At 39.6% G+C, this 20,221-nt stretch overlaps 1 protein-coding gene across 1 annotated transcript in view; it reads left to right on the top strand.

Annotated features, from left to right (window-relative positions):
- Positions 1–20,221, top strand: part of LOC139954521 (uncharacterized) — a 66,469-nt gene that overhangs the window by 29,409 nt on the left and 16,839 nt on the right. Inside the window, 3 exon segments of the mRNA XM_071954363.1 lie at positions 1,048–1,385; positions 5,921–6,097; positions 19,406–19,594. Coding sequence (XP_071810464.1) covers positions 1,048–1,385; positions 5,921–6,097; positions 19,406–19,594 — 704 coding nt within the window.

The raw sequence follows: 20,221 nt of genomic DNA, 5'->3' as shown, positions 1-20,221 counted from the left end.
AAACAAACCTTGGTGCCCTTGCCCTTTCAAAAACAAAGCAAAAACGAGGCATGATAACCATGCCACCAGACAGATTCAATTATAAATCATCAATACCAGCCTTCATCATACGAGTGCATTGTCACAGAATATGATCACAAGGTAGAATTTTGACTATTCCATTATACAAGGCAAAGCCATGTGAAATGGAAAATCCAGCAAAATATGTATTTAAAATAACCCTGAAACCTTTTCTTTTTCATTGTTAATGTTTTCTGTTTTCTGTTAATGTTGCGCATAGAGGCTCCTGCATTATGCGCCATAAAAATGTATCGTAATATTATTATAAAAAAAGTATCCAAACCCTTTAAAACCCATTATTAATCATTAAGGCATCATTTAGTGTGTTTATCACATTTTTCATGATGAGCACCCATTGTGTGTTCATTTCATGAGGAGTGTTTTAAAGCATTGACCTTGGTGGAGAGCAGGCTGCAGACAGAGAAAAACATGAGATGACTCTGGAGGCGTCTGTTCTCTCTGTATCCATCCACACAATGTACATGCATGTTAATCAACACTGGCGTTATTGCCATATTAACCATTAAAAGCATCGTGTAGGGACCAAAGCTGTGTATTAGGTCTGGTAAAGGGGCATTCATTCTGAAATTGTTGTTTCTCCAGCTGGAAGTAGTTGCTGAATAAAAGTTAATGAGTGAAATCTTCATTGATAAAGCAGGCTTTGAATTAACCCACGGTGCCCACAGCAATTGCTGTGGTGCCCTGTGTATATGCTGTGGTGCTCTTTGCAAATATTCCTCGTGGAAGTGTTCCTTACCAGAGGAAAATTGCTTTTTGAGCGAAGTTCAAGGCCTGGATGAAAGTGTTTAAATACAACTGATTGCAGTGCTGTTTTAAAAGGAGTTGTTTTTCATTGAGATGTCATTGTTTTGCATTGAGATGTCATTGTTTTTCATTGAGACGTCATTGTTTTTCATTGAGATGTCATTGTTTTTCATTGAGATGTCATTGTTTTTCATTGAGATGTTTGAATGTTTTGCTTTGTAGCTGAAGGTTCCTCCAACATTACCACACAAGACAGTGGTCTTGGTTCATCGGCACCATCGGATACTTCAAGCAAGCCACAGAGTGTTCGTTCTATCCCTGTATCATCAAACTCACAGCAGCAACAGCAGCAGCAGTCCACACAGCAGCAGCAGGCTCAGGCACCTCAGCCGTCCTCGCAACAGCAGGTAGCATCAGGTGTTTCGTCAACCACTTCTGGGCAGCAGGGTCAATTCCAACAGCAGCCTCCTGCACAACAGCAGCAGCAGCAACAGCAAATAACTCAAAATCAACAGCAACAACTCCTACAGCAACAGGGACAGTATCCCGTTGCAACCCAGGTAAAAAAACAACAACTCTAAATCAATTAATAATAATAACTAGTTCTTATGTAGCGCGTTTCACAATAACGTCTCAATGCACTTTACATTAGTGCCCTGGTCATTAGGACTGGTCTGTAGGCCAATAACATTCCTTTAATCTGTCTCAGCTCCTTGTGGAGTATACAGCCCAGAGCTGCTGTATGGCGCTAATGGCTTTTCATACACAATATCAAGCTCTACTCACACAGGTACCCATTTATACTACCGGGTGCAGAGAAGCAATTATAGTAAAGCATTTTGCTCAAGGACCTGCGTGCCATGACAAGGGTTCGAACCCACACTGATGACTTAACCACCAGATCTTGAATTCAATGCTAATGCTCTTAACCACTAGGCCATGACACCCTACAATTCACACTTATCCCCAGCCGGAAATCACTTCTTCTGGGGAGATGTCTTGTCATGTAGAGAAGGACATTACTTTTGCCTATTTTTATAAATTGTTGTCAGACATGTGTAAATTGAGCTTGTTCTACAACTTGACTGCCATCCTGTTCTAGGCAAGTGCTATGGTCAAATCATGGCATGAGGAAATGCCACAGTTTATAGCAAGTCGGTGGATAATTCTAAATATCTGTTATCTAGTAATTTAAGGTGATCCCTCTGCTGCCACTTCCCATGTCGTGTTGTAAACCTGTGTGTGATACGGCAGTTACAGGTTGTATGGTTTCTGGCTGTCACCCATGAACAAAGATATTGACAAAATGGGGAGACTGCCAACATAGGGCTAGCTAGCTCAGTTGGTAGAGCCGGCACGTCAAGGCAGAACTCAAAATAAACTAGGGAAGCTTTTTACTTCCTAATACATATGCATAAATGGACAGTACCAAAGTTTTACTTGTTAGTACAGGAATGATTTTAAAAAAATGCTTTTTGATGTAACAAAGCCCAATTCATAATTGCTACGAATGCTTCGTGCAAAGTGAATGTGTGTGTGTCACAAGTGAAAAACAGTGAAAAACAAATGATGCCCAGTAGATTGAGGCAGCTCAAATCCTATATTTTAGCAGCGGGGACTGCAATGATTTAATGGATGGACTTTATACTTTATGATGCCAGGAACCTCTATTGAGACCTTGACCTCATCAGACCACAAGCCCCCATAGTGTCTATGGTCTTCACTAATGTGTCTTCATGTCACCCGCCACTGTTGCTCACTAAATTGACATGTGTTTAGTCATCGGTTTCTTCGGCCAATTGAGATACTCTAAATCCTCAGCAATGAAAAAAAAAAGTCTGAAATCTTAATTCCCTCCAAAAGGACCATCCCGTATACTTGGGCCCTACAAATTGGACCATCCCGTATACTTGGACCCTAAAAATTGGCTGTGACACAAACACTTGTTTGACTATTTTATTAAAGGGACAGGAGTGAACTTGATCCAAGCTAGGCTGCTTACTGGTCATCTCTTGTCATCTGTTTCATTAAGAATAGATACAAGATTTCCTGCTGTCCTTGATCGTTTTTAACAGTTCATGAAGAGGTAGTTCGTGGATAAATCATCCATCATAGATGAGGTCCCTAAATAGATGCTTTTAGCATGGCTGTTGATTGATGTATGGGTATTTCAGGATTTTTTCCTCTTTTGGGCATGGGTCCAGACCTTGGGACACATTTAGCAGTTGCAAGGTTAAGTCTCTGTCTAGTGAGCCAAGTGATATATTGAAACAAACTCAAGTTTGGGTTTATTAATTGATGTTACATTCTGAAGATTTGTTGGACCGGAGGTGCAAATCTTCCTCCTTTTTTTGTTGGACCACAAAAGGATCTCTTAAGCCTGGGATTGAGACTCTGGGCCTATATTGAGTATGGGTTTATTTCCTTTACTTCCTGATGGCAATGCTGAACGGATTTAGCCAATTTAGCAGTGTGTTTACTCGTTGGCGCTCACCCTTGAACCCGTGGTGACATGGTTCCCTTTCAACATTTGCCTTTTAAACGTCTGAATTAAATGATGGGCATGTCACAGAGATTAGTCTCAATTTCCAATCTTGGCAAGAGGGGTTTTGGGGGACTCGGAGGCTGGTCGTGTGTAAGGCTACTCAGGAAATGGAGTTGAATGGGAGTGCTGCTCTCTACTTAGTCTACATTGAATGCCCCCTGGTGGTTAGCCAAGTGCCCATTGTTCATGGGAAGGGGGTGGGGGAGCTGAGACTTGTCATTTAGTGGCAGGAAGTAAGCAGAATCTGTCTAGGTCCTGCGCATATTATTGTGTGATGAGTGAGGACCGAGAGCATCTGTGTGTGACTTATTATTCAGCAGCCAATCATACGTGCGGCAATTGCATCATTGAGTATTTCGCGGCAGACTTTGTTGTCTCAATGAATCATGGACAAAGGTGTAATTGTTCCTTTGTCAGGGGGTAAATTTCATGAAGTTGCTAAGCGCAATCACTTATACTAAGCAGGATCAGATTCTACTCAGCAGATTCTGACCCTGCTCATTAGAATCTGAGTGGTGGTTGTACTCGCAAGTTTACTATTTATAATTGCTTGTTATTATCCACACCATGCAAAGCTTCACACGCCACTCATCAATCCTGACTGTCAATGATTTGGTGGAAATGTTTGTCCCCTGATTAACAACATTTTGTTGGTCTTCTGCTGATAATAGTTTGCTTCAATAAATAGTCAGTTGCGGAGTTACAATTTTGCCCCCAAATATGGTCAAACAAGTCTCAAATGAATGGCATGATGCAGGAAGTTAATCATACTATATAAAAAGATTTTTGCAATTTGTGTCATTCCTTCCAAGCCTCCTCCAAGTCTACACAAACCCACCCGAGAATTCTCCTTGTGAGAAGCTCAGGCCTGTATGCGTCCTTTTTGAGAAGGCAAGGGCACCAAGGCATTTTGGAAATTGTAAATTTACACTGAGAGCAATTCAAGGGCACCAAGGCAATGAGCAAAGGGCATGGAGGCAACCGCCTTCAGTGCCTCTATGAAGTATCAGGCCTGAATGCCAGCATTCACTGACAGTACTGCAAGTGTAACTGATATACAACGAGGAGAACTTTCAGATATTTATCGGAATTCAGACTTTTTCCATACATGTCTACCCAGTGAACAAAACCTAAACCCAGCTATTTTGTTTTACTCAGATCAAAAACAAATCAAACCCTCCCTTCTCTACTGCTCTGGCTATGTGTTCCTTGAAGCACCTTGTAATTTATCATTCCAGGGGTCGATTTCACAGAACTCAGGAACTTCTTACTCCTAACTTAGGACTAGTCCTAGGCAATGCTTAGAGATAGGACTAGTCGTAACTAAGACCGGTAACTGGTTAGTAACTGGTCATAACTTAAATTAGTCTTGTCTCTTTGTGGAAATCGGCCCCAGGGGCATCCAAAGGTGCAGTTACCATCATTTCACCTATGCCTAAAATTTTTATCGTAAAGCCTGGTTCATGCTTCCAGTTAACTTGAATGCAAAGCAAAATTTGGTGATGCATTAATTGGTATGCGCTGGTTTTCCAATTGTGGCATCAGAAAAATTTGTTTGCACTAAGCATTCGCAGGAAGTACACGTAAGAACCGAGCTGAACTTTTTGTCGGCAATGACTTTTGCTCCTTGATTCAGCAATGTCTGTTGCATGTTTTTAAAGTCCAAGAGAAAATCCAGGATAGTTGTACTAATTTACAATGTAGGCTACCCAACAAATACCTAATACAGCTGTGCCTTTTAACTTGACATAACATGGTATACATTTGTTGATATGCATATATGAAAAACGTTGAAGAGATTAAGTATTTGGTTCTATTTTTGGTTCCAACTAATCAGTGGATCCAACAGATTAGTAAAAAGTTCCATGGACTTTCGCATATATTTTTGCAAGCGCTTGTCCATCTGTTGAATGTTTGACAGGCATAACTTGCTGTCACAAATAAGGGACGTGACCCAATTAGATCTGTTTGTGTGTTATTTATAATAGATGAAATCACAGCACGGCACATAAAGTTTCTGGTTAACAGTTGTGTTTGGGTAACTTTAAAGGCACTGGACACCTCAAAAGACCAGTCTTCTCTCTTGGTGTATCCCAACATATATGCATAAAATAACAAACCTTTTCAAATTTAGGCTCAATTGGTCAATCTTGCAAGACAATAGTGAAAGAAAAAACACCATTGTTGCACACATTTGTGTTCTTTCAGATGCGTAATGAAAAGCGTCAGGCCTCTTTCTCAAAATATTCTTACTTCAGAGGGGCTATTTCTCACAGTGTTATACTATCAACAGCTCTCCCATTGCTCGATACCAAATAAGTTTTATATGCTAAAAATTGTTTGAGTAATTACCAAAAGTGTCCAGATGTAGATTAGTAGATTACACAAAACTCTACCTTACTTAGGATCAATCTTAGGACTTAAGGCGTATTAAGTTCCATAACCGTAGACATTAGGACTCTTGAACCCATCCTAACTCGAGATAGGATTTCTCCTAACATTAAGTGAAAGTCGGCTGCAATGCCTTTTAAAATGTTTTGTTTTCCTCAGTATGCACAGGTGCCTGCCCAACAGAGTTTCAATCAGCAGCAGTTTCAGCAGCCCCAGCAGTTCCCTTCCGGACAGACCCCTCAATATCAACAGCAGCAGCCGTCACAGCAACAACAGCAAGCACCAACACCGCAGCAACAGCAACAGCAGCAGTTTCAGATACAGCCCCAGGGCCAGGTAAGCATGCTTTCTTTCTGTTGTTAGTGTTGTGGTTTGTAATAAGACGAAGTATTCTTCATTTCATAGACTGATACGATTATCTGTAGTGGTGAGTCTTTCTTTTCTTTCCTAAGTTTTTCTCTCTTGTGTTGATTTTACTTTTAGATTCTTGTACACTAAATACGCAGTGTTTTGTTTTTAGTTCTGTGGTACATGAAGAGCACAATGAATAAATGATGAATTTTAGTTTGTAGGTGCTTTGACACCAGTCGGATCAAAGAGTTTGCTGAATGTAAGGAATTTTTAACTTAGACCTTCACGCAATTTAAAAAATGAAAAAATAGAGTTATATAGAGCAAAAGTATAATGTTGTTTTTTTTTCACGAGAATTTCTCTTGAAGTTCTTGGCTCGGTGTACTGGATGATACATGCATATAAACATGTGTGCATGAATGAAGGGATATCTTTTAAGCCTTCCATCACCCATTATCACGCAATGCTTTAATTAGGATCAGTAAACGCCCAAAAGTATGACCAATAAGTGTAGCTTAGGACTCGCAATCAAAAAGGCCTTTGGGTGAAGTAACTGCACATTGCGAAGCGGCGGGTCAGTGGGAAGAAACAGTACTGGTTCCCCCTCCACCATGTTCCTCATGGAACCATCACGCTCGACTTTGTGCCCTGCTCAGGTGAGTATATGAATCAACTGTTTTCACTGCATTCGTACACGTAAGACGATCTGCTCAGTACCCCCTTTCTGTCTAAAGTTATTAGAAGGGGGTGTTCCAGCACGCCTCCAAAGCATTCATGAACAAGTTTTTCTTGCGGAAAAATTTACGCATCGGGGACATGGTAGGTGACTCATGCAGTGTTCGCAGATTTCAGGGTTCACTTTTTTACCTACATGTAAGTGACAGGATTGCTTGTCTGGGAAGGAATTGTACATTGTCACCCTGGAGGTCATGTGCATCGTAGGGTTTTGGAGCTTCAGTGGTCTAGGTTACATGCATGTCCCAAATATGTACTGTATTTATATATTGTGAGTTGTCTAAATAGCTTAACAGGCAGTGATTTTGTTCAGCACACTATTGAGTTGCAAATCCTAATTTTTGAGGAGCAATTTAAACATTTTGTGTAACATTTTGCTCTGCTATACGAAGGAAATTTTCACTGCTTAATATTCAACGCATGAATGCCTATTAGTATGGTATGCAAGTGACAATGGTTATTTGAATACAAAGGTATGTAGGATGGGCTCTTTAAAAAAACTTCCATGGTATGGATACAGTGTTATACTCAACCATGAAATAGGTCACCATAATGCCTTATGTTTGTTGTCTTTTCTTGACGCCATATACATAAAATTCCTTACTCTTTACGGTCAACACACTCAATGTTATCCTTTTAAAGCAAAAAGGGTGTGAAGTTTTCAGCCGCCCGCCCTGACATCCACTTTACAAAAAGTGTGATGCTGTTTACATTGCACAAATGACATTCACTGCTTTGATATTTCAGCATACAATTAGAAAGTTGCATGTCTGGATTGTGTTCTCTCTTAACAATGTAGGCTGTCAAATATCGTACCAACAGCTCACATGTTGTGGATTGATGACTTCAAATTTGTTATTATCACCAGCAATTGAATTCAAATTCAAATCAAACATTTATTTCATACTCCTCTTCTCAAGATATAACGTCACTAAAATATAACATAGAGGATTGAGGGAAAATAGTTAATATATATAAACCAAAATATTTTAATTGAAATATTTGTGGCTATTCTCTCTCCTGGATTTTCTCATCAGATTCTGGTTGCATTTTTCACATGTGTGTAATTTCCCCCAAAAATATATATATCCTCAGACTTTGTGTCCTTCGCAGGTTGTCCGTAGAATTAATAGCTATCCACCTCCGCAGAGCCTGCCGCTGCCCTCCAGTGGACTGTACAGCCCGCCGCTCAAGTCGTACCAACAACTTTGGCAGGCATGTCTCTGTCCTTACCCGTGACTCTCTTTAGGGGGCCAGCCTTGCCCCGTTTTACACCCCCCGTTTAGGCTCAGCACCATTGACTAGGTACCGCCCCGTGTGTCGTCTGTGGAGGCAGCTTATCGTGACATGCGTGTATGGTGAAATTATCGTTACGTGACATGTGTGTATGCCAAAATGGCAACGCAACATTTCTAGGTGTTATTATTTGTCAATGTAAATGACATCTACTGTATGGCAAAATATTATAACTGACAGATGTGTTTTGAAAAAAAGTCACGTATAATGCTAATTTTACAAATGGCGTATGCACGTCTATTAAAATGATCTCACAACAAAATCGCACGCAATTTGTCGCACTACGCGCTCTCCGTTTTTTCCTTCTATGGCTTTATTGCATACACGGTTGGATGCTGTCTCTGAAATCTTTGAATATTAAACGCTTACTATCGGAAACCAACAATCTGAACAGATTTAGTCATTGTTTTTGTGAAAGTATAAGTCAAATTAAATCTTTAAACTGAATTTTGTGAGCGTTACGATGTGACATTAAAAATACAAACTAATTTTCATCTAAGGATGTTTTGAGGATGCCTGTCCTTGAGATTCTTCAATATTTATGAGAGTTTACAAATAAAAAACACTCAGACAAGAACAAAAAAGCAGCTGGTCCTTCAACGAACATTTCCTCATTCAAGTGCTTGCAAAAAACAGATGCTTTAGCTTCCGATCTTGTACAGTGTTCTGAACGTTAATTTGCATTTGATTGAAAATATCCTACTTCATATAACCTTGAACTGCCGCACTAGATGCAGCCATGGTACTGTCTATTTTTATCTCTATCAAGTACTTTGACCCCAATTCGCCATGGTCAGCATAAAATTCTGTTTGGCCACATAAAGTTTCCCTTTTTTATTTTTATAAAAATACCATTAAGGCTTAAAATGTGGACAAAGAAAAGCATTTTTTCTGGCTTGGAAATTTCTACGCACAGCTGAGTTGTACCACAGCTAATCAACCGTAAAAAAAAAAAAAAAAAAACATAAAAAAAATTGAAGAAGACAGAAGTTGCTCATGAAAACCATTGTGTGTATTGCACAAAAGAATCTGCGCTCAGTTATCGCAAACAAACATAATTACTCTAAAGCATGCTCCGGTGCGGCCTAGGAAATGGTGCTGGTCCAGTGGTAGTGTTTACAATTAACCCAAATTACTCACCTCTGAATTAACCCACTCTCTAGGATGTTTTAATATCTGGGTAGACCTAGACAGTCATTACCAGGACTAACCTTGGGAGCCGTAAACAGACAGTGAGTCATGTTCAAACAAAAGGCAAAATGTTCCGTTCTCAATCTCCATGGCAACGCCCAGCAGCGATGTTACTGCATTGTTTAATAATGTTGGGTACGTTGTGCACATTGGTGCTTCACACGGAGGGAACGAGGGCGATTGCCTCTATGCCCCAAGATCATTGCCTTGGTGCCCTTGAAATGCTCCACTAAAAATTTACAATTTCCTCACATTTGTTTGGTGCCCTTTACCAAGGAGAAAACGCCTTGGTGCCCTTGCCCTTTCAAACACAAAGCATACAGGCCTGACATTGTACCATGTTGTTTTTGTAAGCTTTGTGTTTACCTTTGCCAAATGAGTATACTATACTTTTTTTTTATTACAACTCAATTATTTAGGGGGTTTAAAGTTGATCGTTCTGAGCTGTTTTTAGTCAGTTGTTTTGACTAGTTTATTTGGGGTAATTGTGGACAGTGACACAATTTTTTGTTTATAAGATCCGTTTAAAGGCAAAAGCAAGCCATCATTGTACAAACAGTGGATTCCAAGATTTTTAAAGCATTTTTACGTAAAGGTGTCTCAAGGTGTTGTTCATGATTCATTAGGGGGAAAAACCTCTCCCATTCCTGTCGTCAATTTGTCTTTAATTATTCATGTAGAAACTGAATCTTTATACAAAGACTAACCAGAGTTCAATCCATACCAATGTGTCAAAAGTCCTTTTCATGTTCAGATCGATCACGGACATCAGACAACTTTCACTTAAATGTCCCAAAACCCATGTCATTCAATAAGTCCTCTGCATGCCACAATCGATCTCGGACATCAAATAATGTTACTTTAATGTCCCCAAACCCATGTCATTCATGTCAGACGACCATCTACATTAGCGTGACTCATCTTCTGTCAGGACAATGAGTCTGCTGTTTTCTTCTCTCTCATTCTTTCCTCACCCGTACACCAGTGTCTTGTCAGTATAATTCCTTGTCATTATTGTATACTTTGAGAGCCATTGTTTCGTTTGCTCACATTTTTAGGCAGCAATGATGTGTAGGGCTTTCATCAGATGACTCACTAGGACACCTGTCTTAGATCACAATTATTGACATCTTCAATCATTGTTTTAGAGAGATGTCGTTAGTGGTAACTAGGGCTCTGTTTAGTGAGGAGGTGGTGGGGGTGTGTGGGAGTGGAAGGCAAGTGTCGTACTGATGTAGAAGGCAAACTTTTATTACATTTTTCAGAATACAAATTATTAACATAACTTAGTAGTAACTGGGGCTCTGCTTCATGTGTTGTGTAATGCATTTCAAAGAACCCAATGCACTTATCTTAAAGAGAAGGGGTTAACCTAAGTGTTCCAGGGGTCGATTTCACAAAGAGTTAGGACTAGTCCTAACTTAGGACTAGTCCTAGGAGATATACAAATTGCATGGATAGTCCTAAGTTAGGACGAGTAACTGGTCCTAACTCGAGATAAGACTAGTCCTAACTCTTTTTGAAATCCACTCCTGGCCTGGCCTGGCCTGATTGGTAGCATATTGCATCACAGCACCTTGTAAACCATTACATGGTGCTATTAAAGACACTGGACACCTTTGGTAATTGTCAAAGACCAGTCTTCTCACTTGGTGTATCTCAACAAAATTTGAGCTCATTTGGTCGTCGAAGTTGCGAGATATAATAACAGAAAAACACCCTTGTCACCCTAATGATCAATAGTGTCAACTACCTTTAAGGAATAGGTTTCATACTTCAAAATCATAGCTCCACATACATTACTTTAAAAAAAATACTAAGCACTCTGATATGCCCCTAGGTGTGTGATAAAGCGCTGTATAAGAACCAAGTAGTATTATGATTATTAGTGGAGTAGGGGATCCTCTGGGGAGTGGGAGGCATTTGTAGGGGGTTTGCTAATGTAGTACTCAAACTTGTTTATATTTATTAATATGAGTTATTAATCAAATAGGCAGGCATGTGATTCTTCCTTCGTGTGCAAAAATTTGATTCTTAAAAAATAATAAAATAGTCTTGCCCTTGGAAAATTTAGGCTTAAATCGCTTAGAAAAATTTGAATGGAACCTACATCGTGTGTACTGGATAAAGTGTTCTTATTTTATTGTCCAAAGACCAAATCCTGCCTGACTACATGTAAGTACACTTTAATAAAGCAGCCTTTTAGTGTTTGTACACATTGAGACTAATGACATTTGAAAAGTAGGTCTCAAAAATGCACAAAGTCAGAACAAGAAGTGCGGTCTGACGGGTGGCTTTCAGTCCAAATCAACGGGAACTATGTTATTGGGTCAATAGGTATGTTGTCAACAAGTGATTCTGCAAGTGAACTAAATAATTTGGGATTTAGACCTATATGAATAATATATTGCACAGTCATGCTGGCTTATTATTCTAAGTTATGCTGACGGCACAAGCGGCAATGAGTGTTGCAGACACTCCAAGTCTGGGCTGTCACAAGATGAAATTAAAAAGAAAAAGGAAAGAATTTCACAAAGTGATTGAGAAATGTCTCTCCCCCCCCCCCCCCAATGATGATAAAGAATATTTTAGGGGCTCTCACGCCCCCATCGCTGATTGTAGGGGTACTCAAATTTGCAATTCATGGTGCCTATTCGCCAGGGCAGGACAATGTGTAATAATTATTTTTTTAAATGCCTTACCTTGGGCTCCTTGTTACATGGGTTGACACATAGATTAGGCTTGGACCTTCCCCAACTCCACCTTTTTTGTCTGATGTCTTTCGCAGGTAACTCAAGGGAGTAGACATTTTGTTGTTGATGTTCTTTTAGTATCCATGAAAGACAGAATCTAGTGCATCAATTATGAAAATGCAAATCAAGAGATAATTGAAATGAAGCATGTGGGCTGGTTGGAAATCTTAATAGACTTGGCACGTCTTGTGCAAAGACGAGCATTGGAACTCATTAGAGTAGTGAATTTATTTCCTTCACGCTTTAAAGCAATGTATGTGGGACTTAAGGGGTCCTTAAATGTTTAATACGTGCAAGACTTACACATTTTTGCAAGACTTGCACGGTTCATAGAACACTGAAATTGTTAGGAAAAAAGAAAACGAGTCACAGAACAACAAAAAACAATGATTGTTTGAAATTGTTTGACTGGCTCATAAGTGTAAACTGTTTTGAAACACTCCTGAGAGGTTTACATCAGAGTTTCAAAATCACTCCTGAGTTTCACTGGTTATTTTTGGGGCTGTGTTAGCATTGTCTCTTACTTACGCAAAAGCTTGCCCCTAATCATTTGACAAAGCAACTGTCTGGATAGTCTGAGGAATTAAAATTTAAGTGGTTACTTGTACTTGGGGGCTGTATATAGAAGGGGCCTTTATTATAATATTTTTTACCTTAAATTATGTCATTTAAAAAGTCTTGGGGGTTTTCCAACTCTGTTGTGCTTAGAAATGAATTGAAAATCAAGCGCCATAAGCGCCTGCATTGGCGGATACCGGCACTATACAAGACTTTGATTATTATTATTATTACTATTAACCCAATGTCTGCACAGCCTTTGACGATGCATTCCATTCCCACACCTTGTTTATTGTTTTTGAAATCCAGGCCTGAAGACAAGTATGAATCTAATTGGTGGGGTGCGTTGATTGATTAAACAGTAATGACCTCCCCCGTTTTTTGGGGGCAGAATTTTTTTAGATATTATAACAGTGGCTTATTATATAATGTGCATATCTGTCATTCAGTGACGCTCAAGGCACTTTAACATTCAGTATTTCCTGCAAGGTATGTGGGACTATGTTTGAGTTATGAATCCTAATCCTAAGCACCATGTAATGGTTTACAAGGTGTTGTGGCGCAATATGCTGTCAATCCAGCTAGGAACACCGAGGCGAACCCCTCTTCTTTTTCGATAAGTGTATAAGTTCTTTTACGTTTGTTACAAAACACACGAGACCAACAGCTTTATGCCCCATCAGAAGGACGAAGCAATGGTTAAGTTACTTACTTAAGGAAACAAGTGTCACGACTTGGACTTGAACCCACACTCTGCTGATCAGAAACACCAGAGTTTGAATTTGGTGCTCTTAACTGCTCGGCCACTACACTTCTAAAATATTTTTTTTTTTTCGGAATGGAAGGATGACCTGGTTTTAAGGGGTCTAGGTGTAAGGGGAAGGAGTTGGAGCAGGTTGATACCCTCTCCTGTGACTCAGCTCCCTAGGCTAATTGCATCAAATTGACAATAATTCACAGTTGGCTCATCTGTCAAATCTCTTAACATCTCTCTCCAGTCCTTTTACCTGGTTGTGACCACCCCTACCCCCCTCTCTCCAGTAAACCATATGTGAGATTTTGGATAATGTCTGGTACAATGACTTGCTTAGTCACAATGTAACACTTACATTTGAATTCCTCAGACTATACAGACAGTTGCTACGTCAAAGGGTTCGGGGCAAGCTTTTGTGTAGCAACCTCCAGATGAGCAAAACTTGGTTCCATGCCAAACACATTCATTCAGAATGTGCATGGGTATTCACCATCTCTCATGTAACTACGCAAAAGCTTGCCCCTAATCATGTGACATAGCAACTGTCTGAGATAGTCTGTCTCATGTAACTACGCAAAAGCTTGCCCCTAATCATGTGACATAGCAACTGTCTGAGATAGTCTGTCTCATGTAACTACGCAAAAGCTTGCCCCTAATCATGTGACATAGCAACTGTCTGAGATAGTCTCATGAATTCAAATTTAAGTGGTTACTTGTGATCAAGCACGTCATTGTACCGGACAATGTTAAAATCTAACTTGCAGATGGCTCATTCGATGTCGAATTTAATGTCGAGTTATACTCTTTCCTGTCTATGGTAAAATTAATGTTCACTCATTCCCCATACATGTAGCTACATTTTTTCAGTTACCTCTTGCACATATTCAGGCGTGTATACTTCATTTTTGAAAGGGCAAGGACATGAGGAAATTGTAAATTTCTACTGGAGAGTTTTAAGGGCACCAAGGCAGCAATGGCCGAGGTCAGCCTATGAAGCAATTGAAAATTTCTACAGAAGCATTTCAAGGGCACCAAGGAAATGGCTTAAGGGCATGGAGGCAATTGACTTACAGCTCACCTTTCAGTTGGTGTTTTGAGTGTTGCAGGACAAAAAACCGACCTCATAACACTACTGCGATGCACCCTCCTTCCCCCCAATCCCTCGTGGATTACAATAAATTTCTGACTCATTGTGTAGTAGTTGAACGTTCCCCCCTGGTTCCGCTGCGCCCAAAGCCCAAACCTCAATGCGGTGGAAAATCAGCAAGTTCACACAAACATTCCTGTCCGGATTTGTGTGAGTTGCAAATTGACCGTTGCTCATTAAGATGTCAGACAGGAATGTTTCATCATTCCATCCTGGCTGGCCAGTGGCATAATGAAAAGTCTGGATGTGGGAGATTAAAGGGTTTAGATATTTTTTGTAGCACAAAACACAATGTCCACAGACTTACATAAAACTTATACTGCTTAGAGATAAAGATGGTGCAAAGCTTCCCTTATAATATTACTTGCTAAAGCGCCGTAGTTTTTGAGAAAATAGTTAAACAATGTCACAGAATACTTTTCGTAGCAGTGAGACAAAAATTCCTTTAGCATTTACAAACGTATTTACCAGTATTGGTATTTAATACCAGTACTGTTAAATACGTTTGCTCTTGATTTAAAGCAGAAATATCCCAAATACCTCTCTCTCTCTCTTTTGAAAAAACCTATTACAGTTTTATGCATTGTTGAGTTTATCAGCATTGCATTTTTACAATTTTGGTTTGGGGGAGGGATAACTTTGACAATTTATGGTGACAATTGGTGTAGAAATTTTCTGAATTGCATTGCCATGTTTATCAAATGTACACCACATACTTCAGTACAAATACTTTGAGGATTCTTTAAAAAATATTAAAATATTTCAGAAAATTTTCCAAATTTAGATAACACAAACAGTTTTATTTAGTTCAATGCTTTTTTATGTGGAGGAAAGAAATTTTGCGGAAAGAAAGAAAATATTTATAAGATCAAGTACCAATCCAGCACTGTTTTTACAACATACTAGTGTTAGTGCTCAATTCGTTTGAAGATTTATCCAATTGTAAGATGATAACAAATATGGCAGTAGATCATAGAGTAGTTAGTTTAGCTGGGTGAAGCAGTGATCGTCGTCTTGATTTGAAATTTTTTCATCAACGAGTCTTGTCTAGACCGAAAGCGACTCTTTAACCATGGAGTTGTCAAGTCATTGAGAGATAGATTACCGACACACATTCTGTGACTGTTGTACGTAGTTTTTTCCTCCTTCTCTTCCGCTCTGTGGCATCTGCTGTACCACTCATCTTCTGGATTCTCACATTCCCAAAATCATCTGCTGTCCCCTCTGAGACATTCACCACACATATATGTCACTGCATAACGTGCAAGAATCGTGACAAAAACGAAAAAGAAAAAGAAAAAACGCACTACGCTGCGAAGGTCTGATCACCTTAAAAGGCAGTCATAAGAGTGGGACTTTGTCACTGAAACAGTGACCTATGACCTACTCGCCAAGGACCAATCATGGCCGAGAATGTAGTTTTTGTTTGTTCACCTTGCTGTTTCCTGCTGACGAATCAACTTAGTTGACTGCAATCACAGGGCCATGGTACATTCCCTTGCTGGAAAGAGTGAAACGTGTTCCTGAGGGATTGATTTGACGACCTACATTCAAATGTGTTATAGTTTCGAAGGGGGCCTTCACTCAATGTACATTGCCAATGTGAGATTATTTGTCCTTATCTTTGCATTAGTATTGTTTTTCTGTGCAACATCACCTCAGTTGATTTAGGGGTCCCTTCCTACAATCACAGAGCTGTGGTACATTCCCTTGGCGGAAAAAAAAGTAACACCCCCATGTACCTTTGGACAACCAATATTCAAACATTAAGAATGAGTTATAGTTTCGGGGGCCTTAACTTAATTTTCATTGCCAATAAGGGTTTATTTGTCCTACTCTTTTCATTAGTGCTGTTTTTCTATGCAATATCACTCCAGGAAGAATGGGCGGAAAGGTGGGGAGGATGAAGGCAGGGGAGGAGTTCAAGAAGGGGGGGGGCATAATTGTAGGACATCCTCAGTCATAAATCAATCAATCATGTCATGGCTGAGGGAGGTCCTCCATTAACACAGACCCACTGCCATAGTAGTTTCCAGACCCCTGTAAGCTTGTTAGCACAAAAACTTGCTAAACACAGAAAAGCATTGCTCAAGAGACACTGGTTACCAGCCAAAATTACATTGTTGTGACTGGTGCCCCACTCAATTTTTTCCTAAGCAAATTTTGTCTGCTTATCAGCTTTATGAAATTAGAGCACCGTCATGTTAATAAGGAGGTCACATGTTCAAGTCCTGCTTCACTCAATTGTTCTTTGTTTGACCCCCAATATCTAGTTCAAATAGACAATATACACTGTAAGTCAATGGAAATGTAGCAACAACTGTCACCTAACATATATTTTAATAAAAAACTTTACAAGCCAACTCAAAATTTGTTGGGGTAATAATTGAAAAGTAAAGTTGAAGAAGCACACAGTATAGTGCAAGTGGCTTTTTATCCACGAACTTTGAACTATACCCTTCTTAGTAAAGCGTGGTAGGAAATCAATGAGAGATCTTAAAGTTGATGTCATACTTTCAGGGTTTTGTTGCAAGCTTATTTGATTCTTTAGACACTTCTTAAATAATAGTTTCTTAAATAATAGTTTGTAGCCTTAGCCCTGGCCATGTGTTATTTCAAAATACATATTTCCCACATGATGTAAATTGGCCATCTTTACAGGCAATTTGGAACACACAGCCATGCGTTTGCGCGAGAACGGCGTGCAGCACGTGCACATTTCACAAAACTCGTTGCCTGATTGGCTAGTAAACAGCGAGGATTGGTTAACAAACTAAACGTTTTATGGGCCTGTGAGCCAAAATGCAAGATGGCGTCTATTGGAACTCATCCATTGTGTATAATTTTGAAACTGTCTGGTGCACTTATGTGGTATTTAAAGGTCTGGACTTCTTCCCTGGTGCCCTACACAGGCAAGTCGGGGGGGGGGGGGGAGTAAGTTAAAGAGAACAGCTTGATAACCTCTGCACAACAAAACCAACCTGGGAAAATTTAATTTTGTGGTTTTGCATTCTTGTGGACTGAGAGCATGTCTGTGCCTTATTGATCATGTCTGGTAGTGCTTTAGGCTTTCCTTCTGAATTATTTGAGTAGTTTGGAGCTTGGTCACATGAAGGTCTTTACTCTCTTGCTCTGGAATGCCTTTGTGCACTGGTGGGTACTGTAAATGTTGGTATAGATCGTCTTTGTCTTACTTGTTCTGTCAAAGCATCAAACTGTGAAAGGTGTCCAAGGTGGGGAAGCAAAAACAATGGACACTATTGGCAATTAGTCGAAAGTGATTGTTAGCATAAAAACTTACTTGAAAATGAGCAATGGAGAGTTGTTGTGAGAAATAGCTCCCACTGTAGTAACATAGTTTTGGGCAGAGAGGTAATTTCTCACTAAAATCATAAAAAACTTCAGGACTAAAGCCTTTTATAAGGCATCTGAAAGCACACAAATTTGTGCAAAATTTGTGTTTTTCCTTTCAACTCCTGCAACTTCAATGACCAATTGAGTCAAAATTGTCCCAGACTTAATATTTTATGCATCTGTTGGGATACGACAACTTGGAATACTGATCTTTGACAATTACCAAAGGTGTCCATTGCCTTTAAACAGAGGGTTTCTTTTTATGCACTGATTTTATTTATTAACTCCAAACTTTAATCCATTAATTATACCATTCTTTGTTTTGTTCGTGTGGTTACAAAATGTACAAAATGTGCTTATGTTTCGGCAACTACTGTTGTGTAACGTGAAACGCTACAGGGGCGCTGAGGTCACTACTCACACAGAACAGCTATCCACCAATGATTTACCTTTTTTGACCCAGTGAGGGCGCTTTTTGACCCCAGTGAGGGCGCTCTTTGAGCATGTGTCAACACATGCAAGGGGTCTATAGAAATGTTAATCTGCAGACAGTCAAATATGACTTGCGTATTGGACCTTAACAATAGCATTACTCTGATGTTTTGTTTTTATTTCTATGAATAGTACTTTAATCATTTCATATTTGTAGTAAAAATTATTTGTAGGTGTATTTTAAATTACGATCTGTTTCACATCCCTTCTCAGTAACTTTTCACATTTAACTTACATGCGTTTCATCTCGTTTCAAATAATTGTACTGATTTAACTTCTATTCACAATCATCCAGGTTTTTAATCATGTGTCTCAAAGTTCCTTTGAAATTCTCTTTGCATGACATCTCTTCTAAAAAATAAACTTGGTTAATGGTTATTAAACAGTTTGTCAAAGATGTTTATCGTAAAATACACATTAGAAAGTGCGCAAGCGTTTCTTTTATGAACCGAGCACTTCGCAATACAGTGAGACCTCTATGTTTTGTGCAGGAGAGGCCATTTTCACAGTGAAACATGGGGGAAAGTTTGCAGCGCCCACAAACATTTAAGTTTTTTTGTTTTTTTAACAAGCATTAAGAGAAGATTTGTCAAGTGGGTAATACTCGACGGAAGTGAAAGATTCATGTATTTATCAGTTTTAATTAAAGAGCGATGTTTTAATATTCAAAGTCAGAAGACCCCTCATTGGGCCTGCTGTCTAGTGTAAAATTCGAGTCCTGTTTAAGTACATTTGTAGTTTGCAAAGCAGCAAACCCGCATTTGTCTATATGTTTATGGCAAAAGTTTTTTTCTGAGACTGGTGAATGTTTTTCACACTCATTTCAGCCATTTAAAAGTCCCCAAACTGCCCATGTGGTGTTGCGGTGCGAGTTTTATTAGTTATCGTCAAGCGATATAGTGAAAATGGCCTTTCCGAGGTATGCCACTCTATTGGGAATCTCCTGTGTTTCATTATGTTCATTTTTTTAGTTAAACAAATTTATATTGACAGTTGTTTGTTATTGTTTACAGCAGCAGGCAAATGGACAGTACCAACAGTTTCAGATCCCTGCAGGTTATCAACAACAGCCGCAGCAACAACAACCCCCTTCCCAACAACAACAGCAACAACAACAACAACAGACAGCTCAACTGCAGCAGCAGCAGCAAACATCTCAAGTCCAAGATGGCCAGCCACAGTCCGCAGCTGAAGTGCCCAAGGTAAGAAGAGAGTTGATTGCTAATATTGCAGAATGTATGATTTGAGGCATTGCATGGGGAGGTAAATATTTGGTTTGCGGTAACACCATGTCTGTATGTCTACTTGCTAGGCTATATTCTACTTCCGCGAAGTAGATTGTTCCAGATTTTTCGGGAGAGTTCTCAGTTTTGAAAAGAACTGTCCTGCTTTTTAACTACTACCTGGGCGGAAGGTAGAAAATCAGAGGGGACTGCTTTAGCTATTGGATCGTTATTAACTGCACTGCCGCAGAGTGAGTTCTTAATTGGTCTCAACGTTTTGACTAGCTTGCTCAAGTCATCGTCAGAATGTTTCCGTACCCGTTGCCAAAATATAGGATGCCAAGTGCCTCTATAGCTACCGGGCAATCTCGGAGGTCAAGTTGCTAAATGTGCAAAGGTCATCAGGGCCGGAATATCACGGCAGCCACGACGGCCATTGCCGTCGTTGTCCTTCAAGTGGCCGTGATGCCCCTTAAAAATAACCATGTCATTACGGCCTAGTTTGCCGTGCCCTTTTCCCCCATGGCCGTAGTGCCCCTTTCACCTTTTAAATCCAAGATCCGTTTTCTTGTTTTGTAAATATAGCTAGTTTGAAAGTTCTTTGGC

Source organism: Asterias amurensis, chromosome 2, assembly GCF_032118995.1.
Source record: "Asterias amurensis chromosome 2, ASM3211899v1".
In the NCBI taxonomy this organism is placed as follows: domain Eukaryota; kingdom Metazoa; phylum Echinodermata; class Asteroidea; order Forcipulatida; family Asteriidae; genus Asterias; species Asterias amurensis.
Note: the sequence above shows the minus strand (reverse complement) of the source record. Positions and strands in the feature narration are given on the sequence as shown.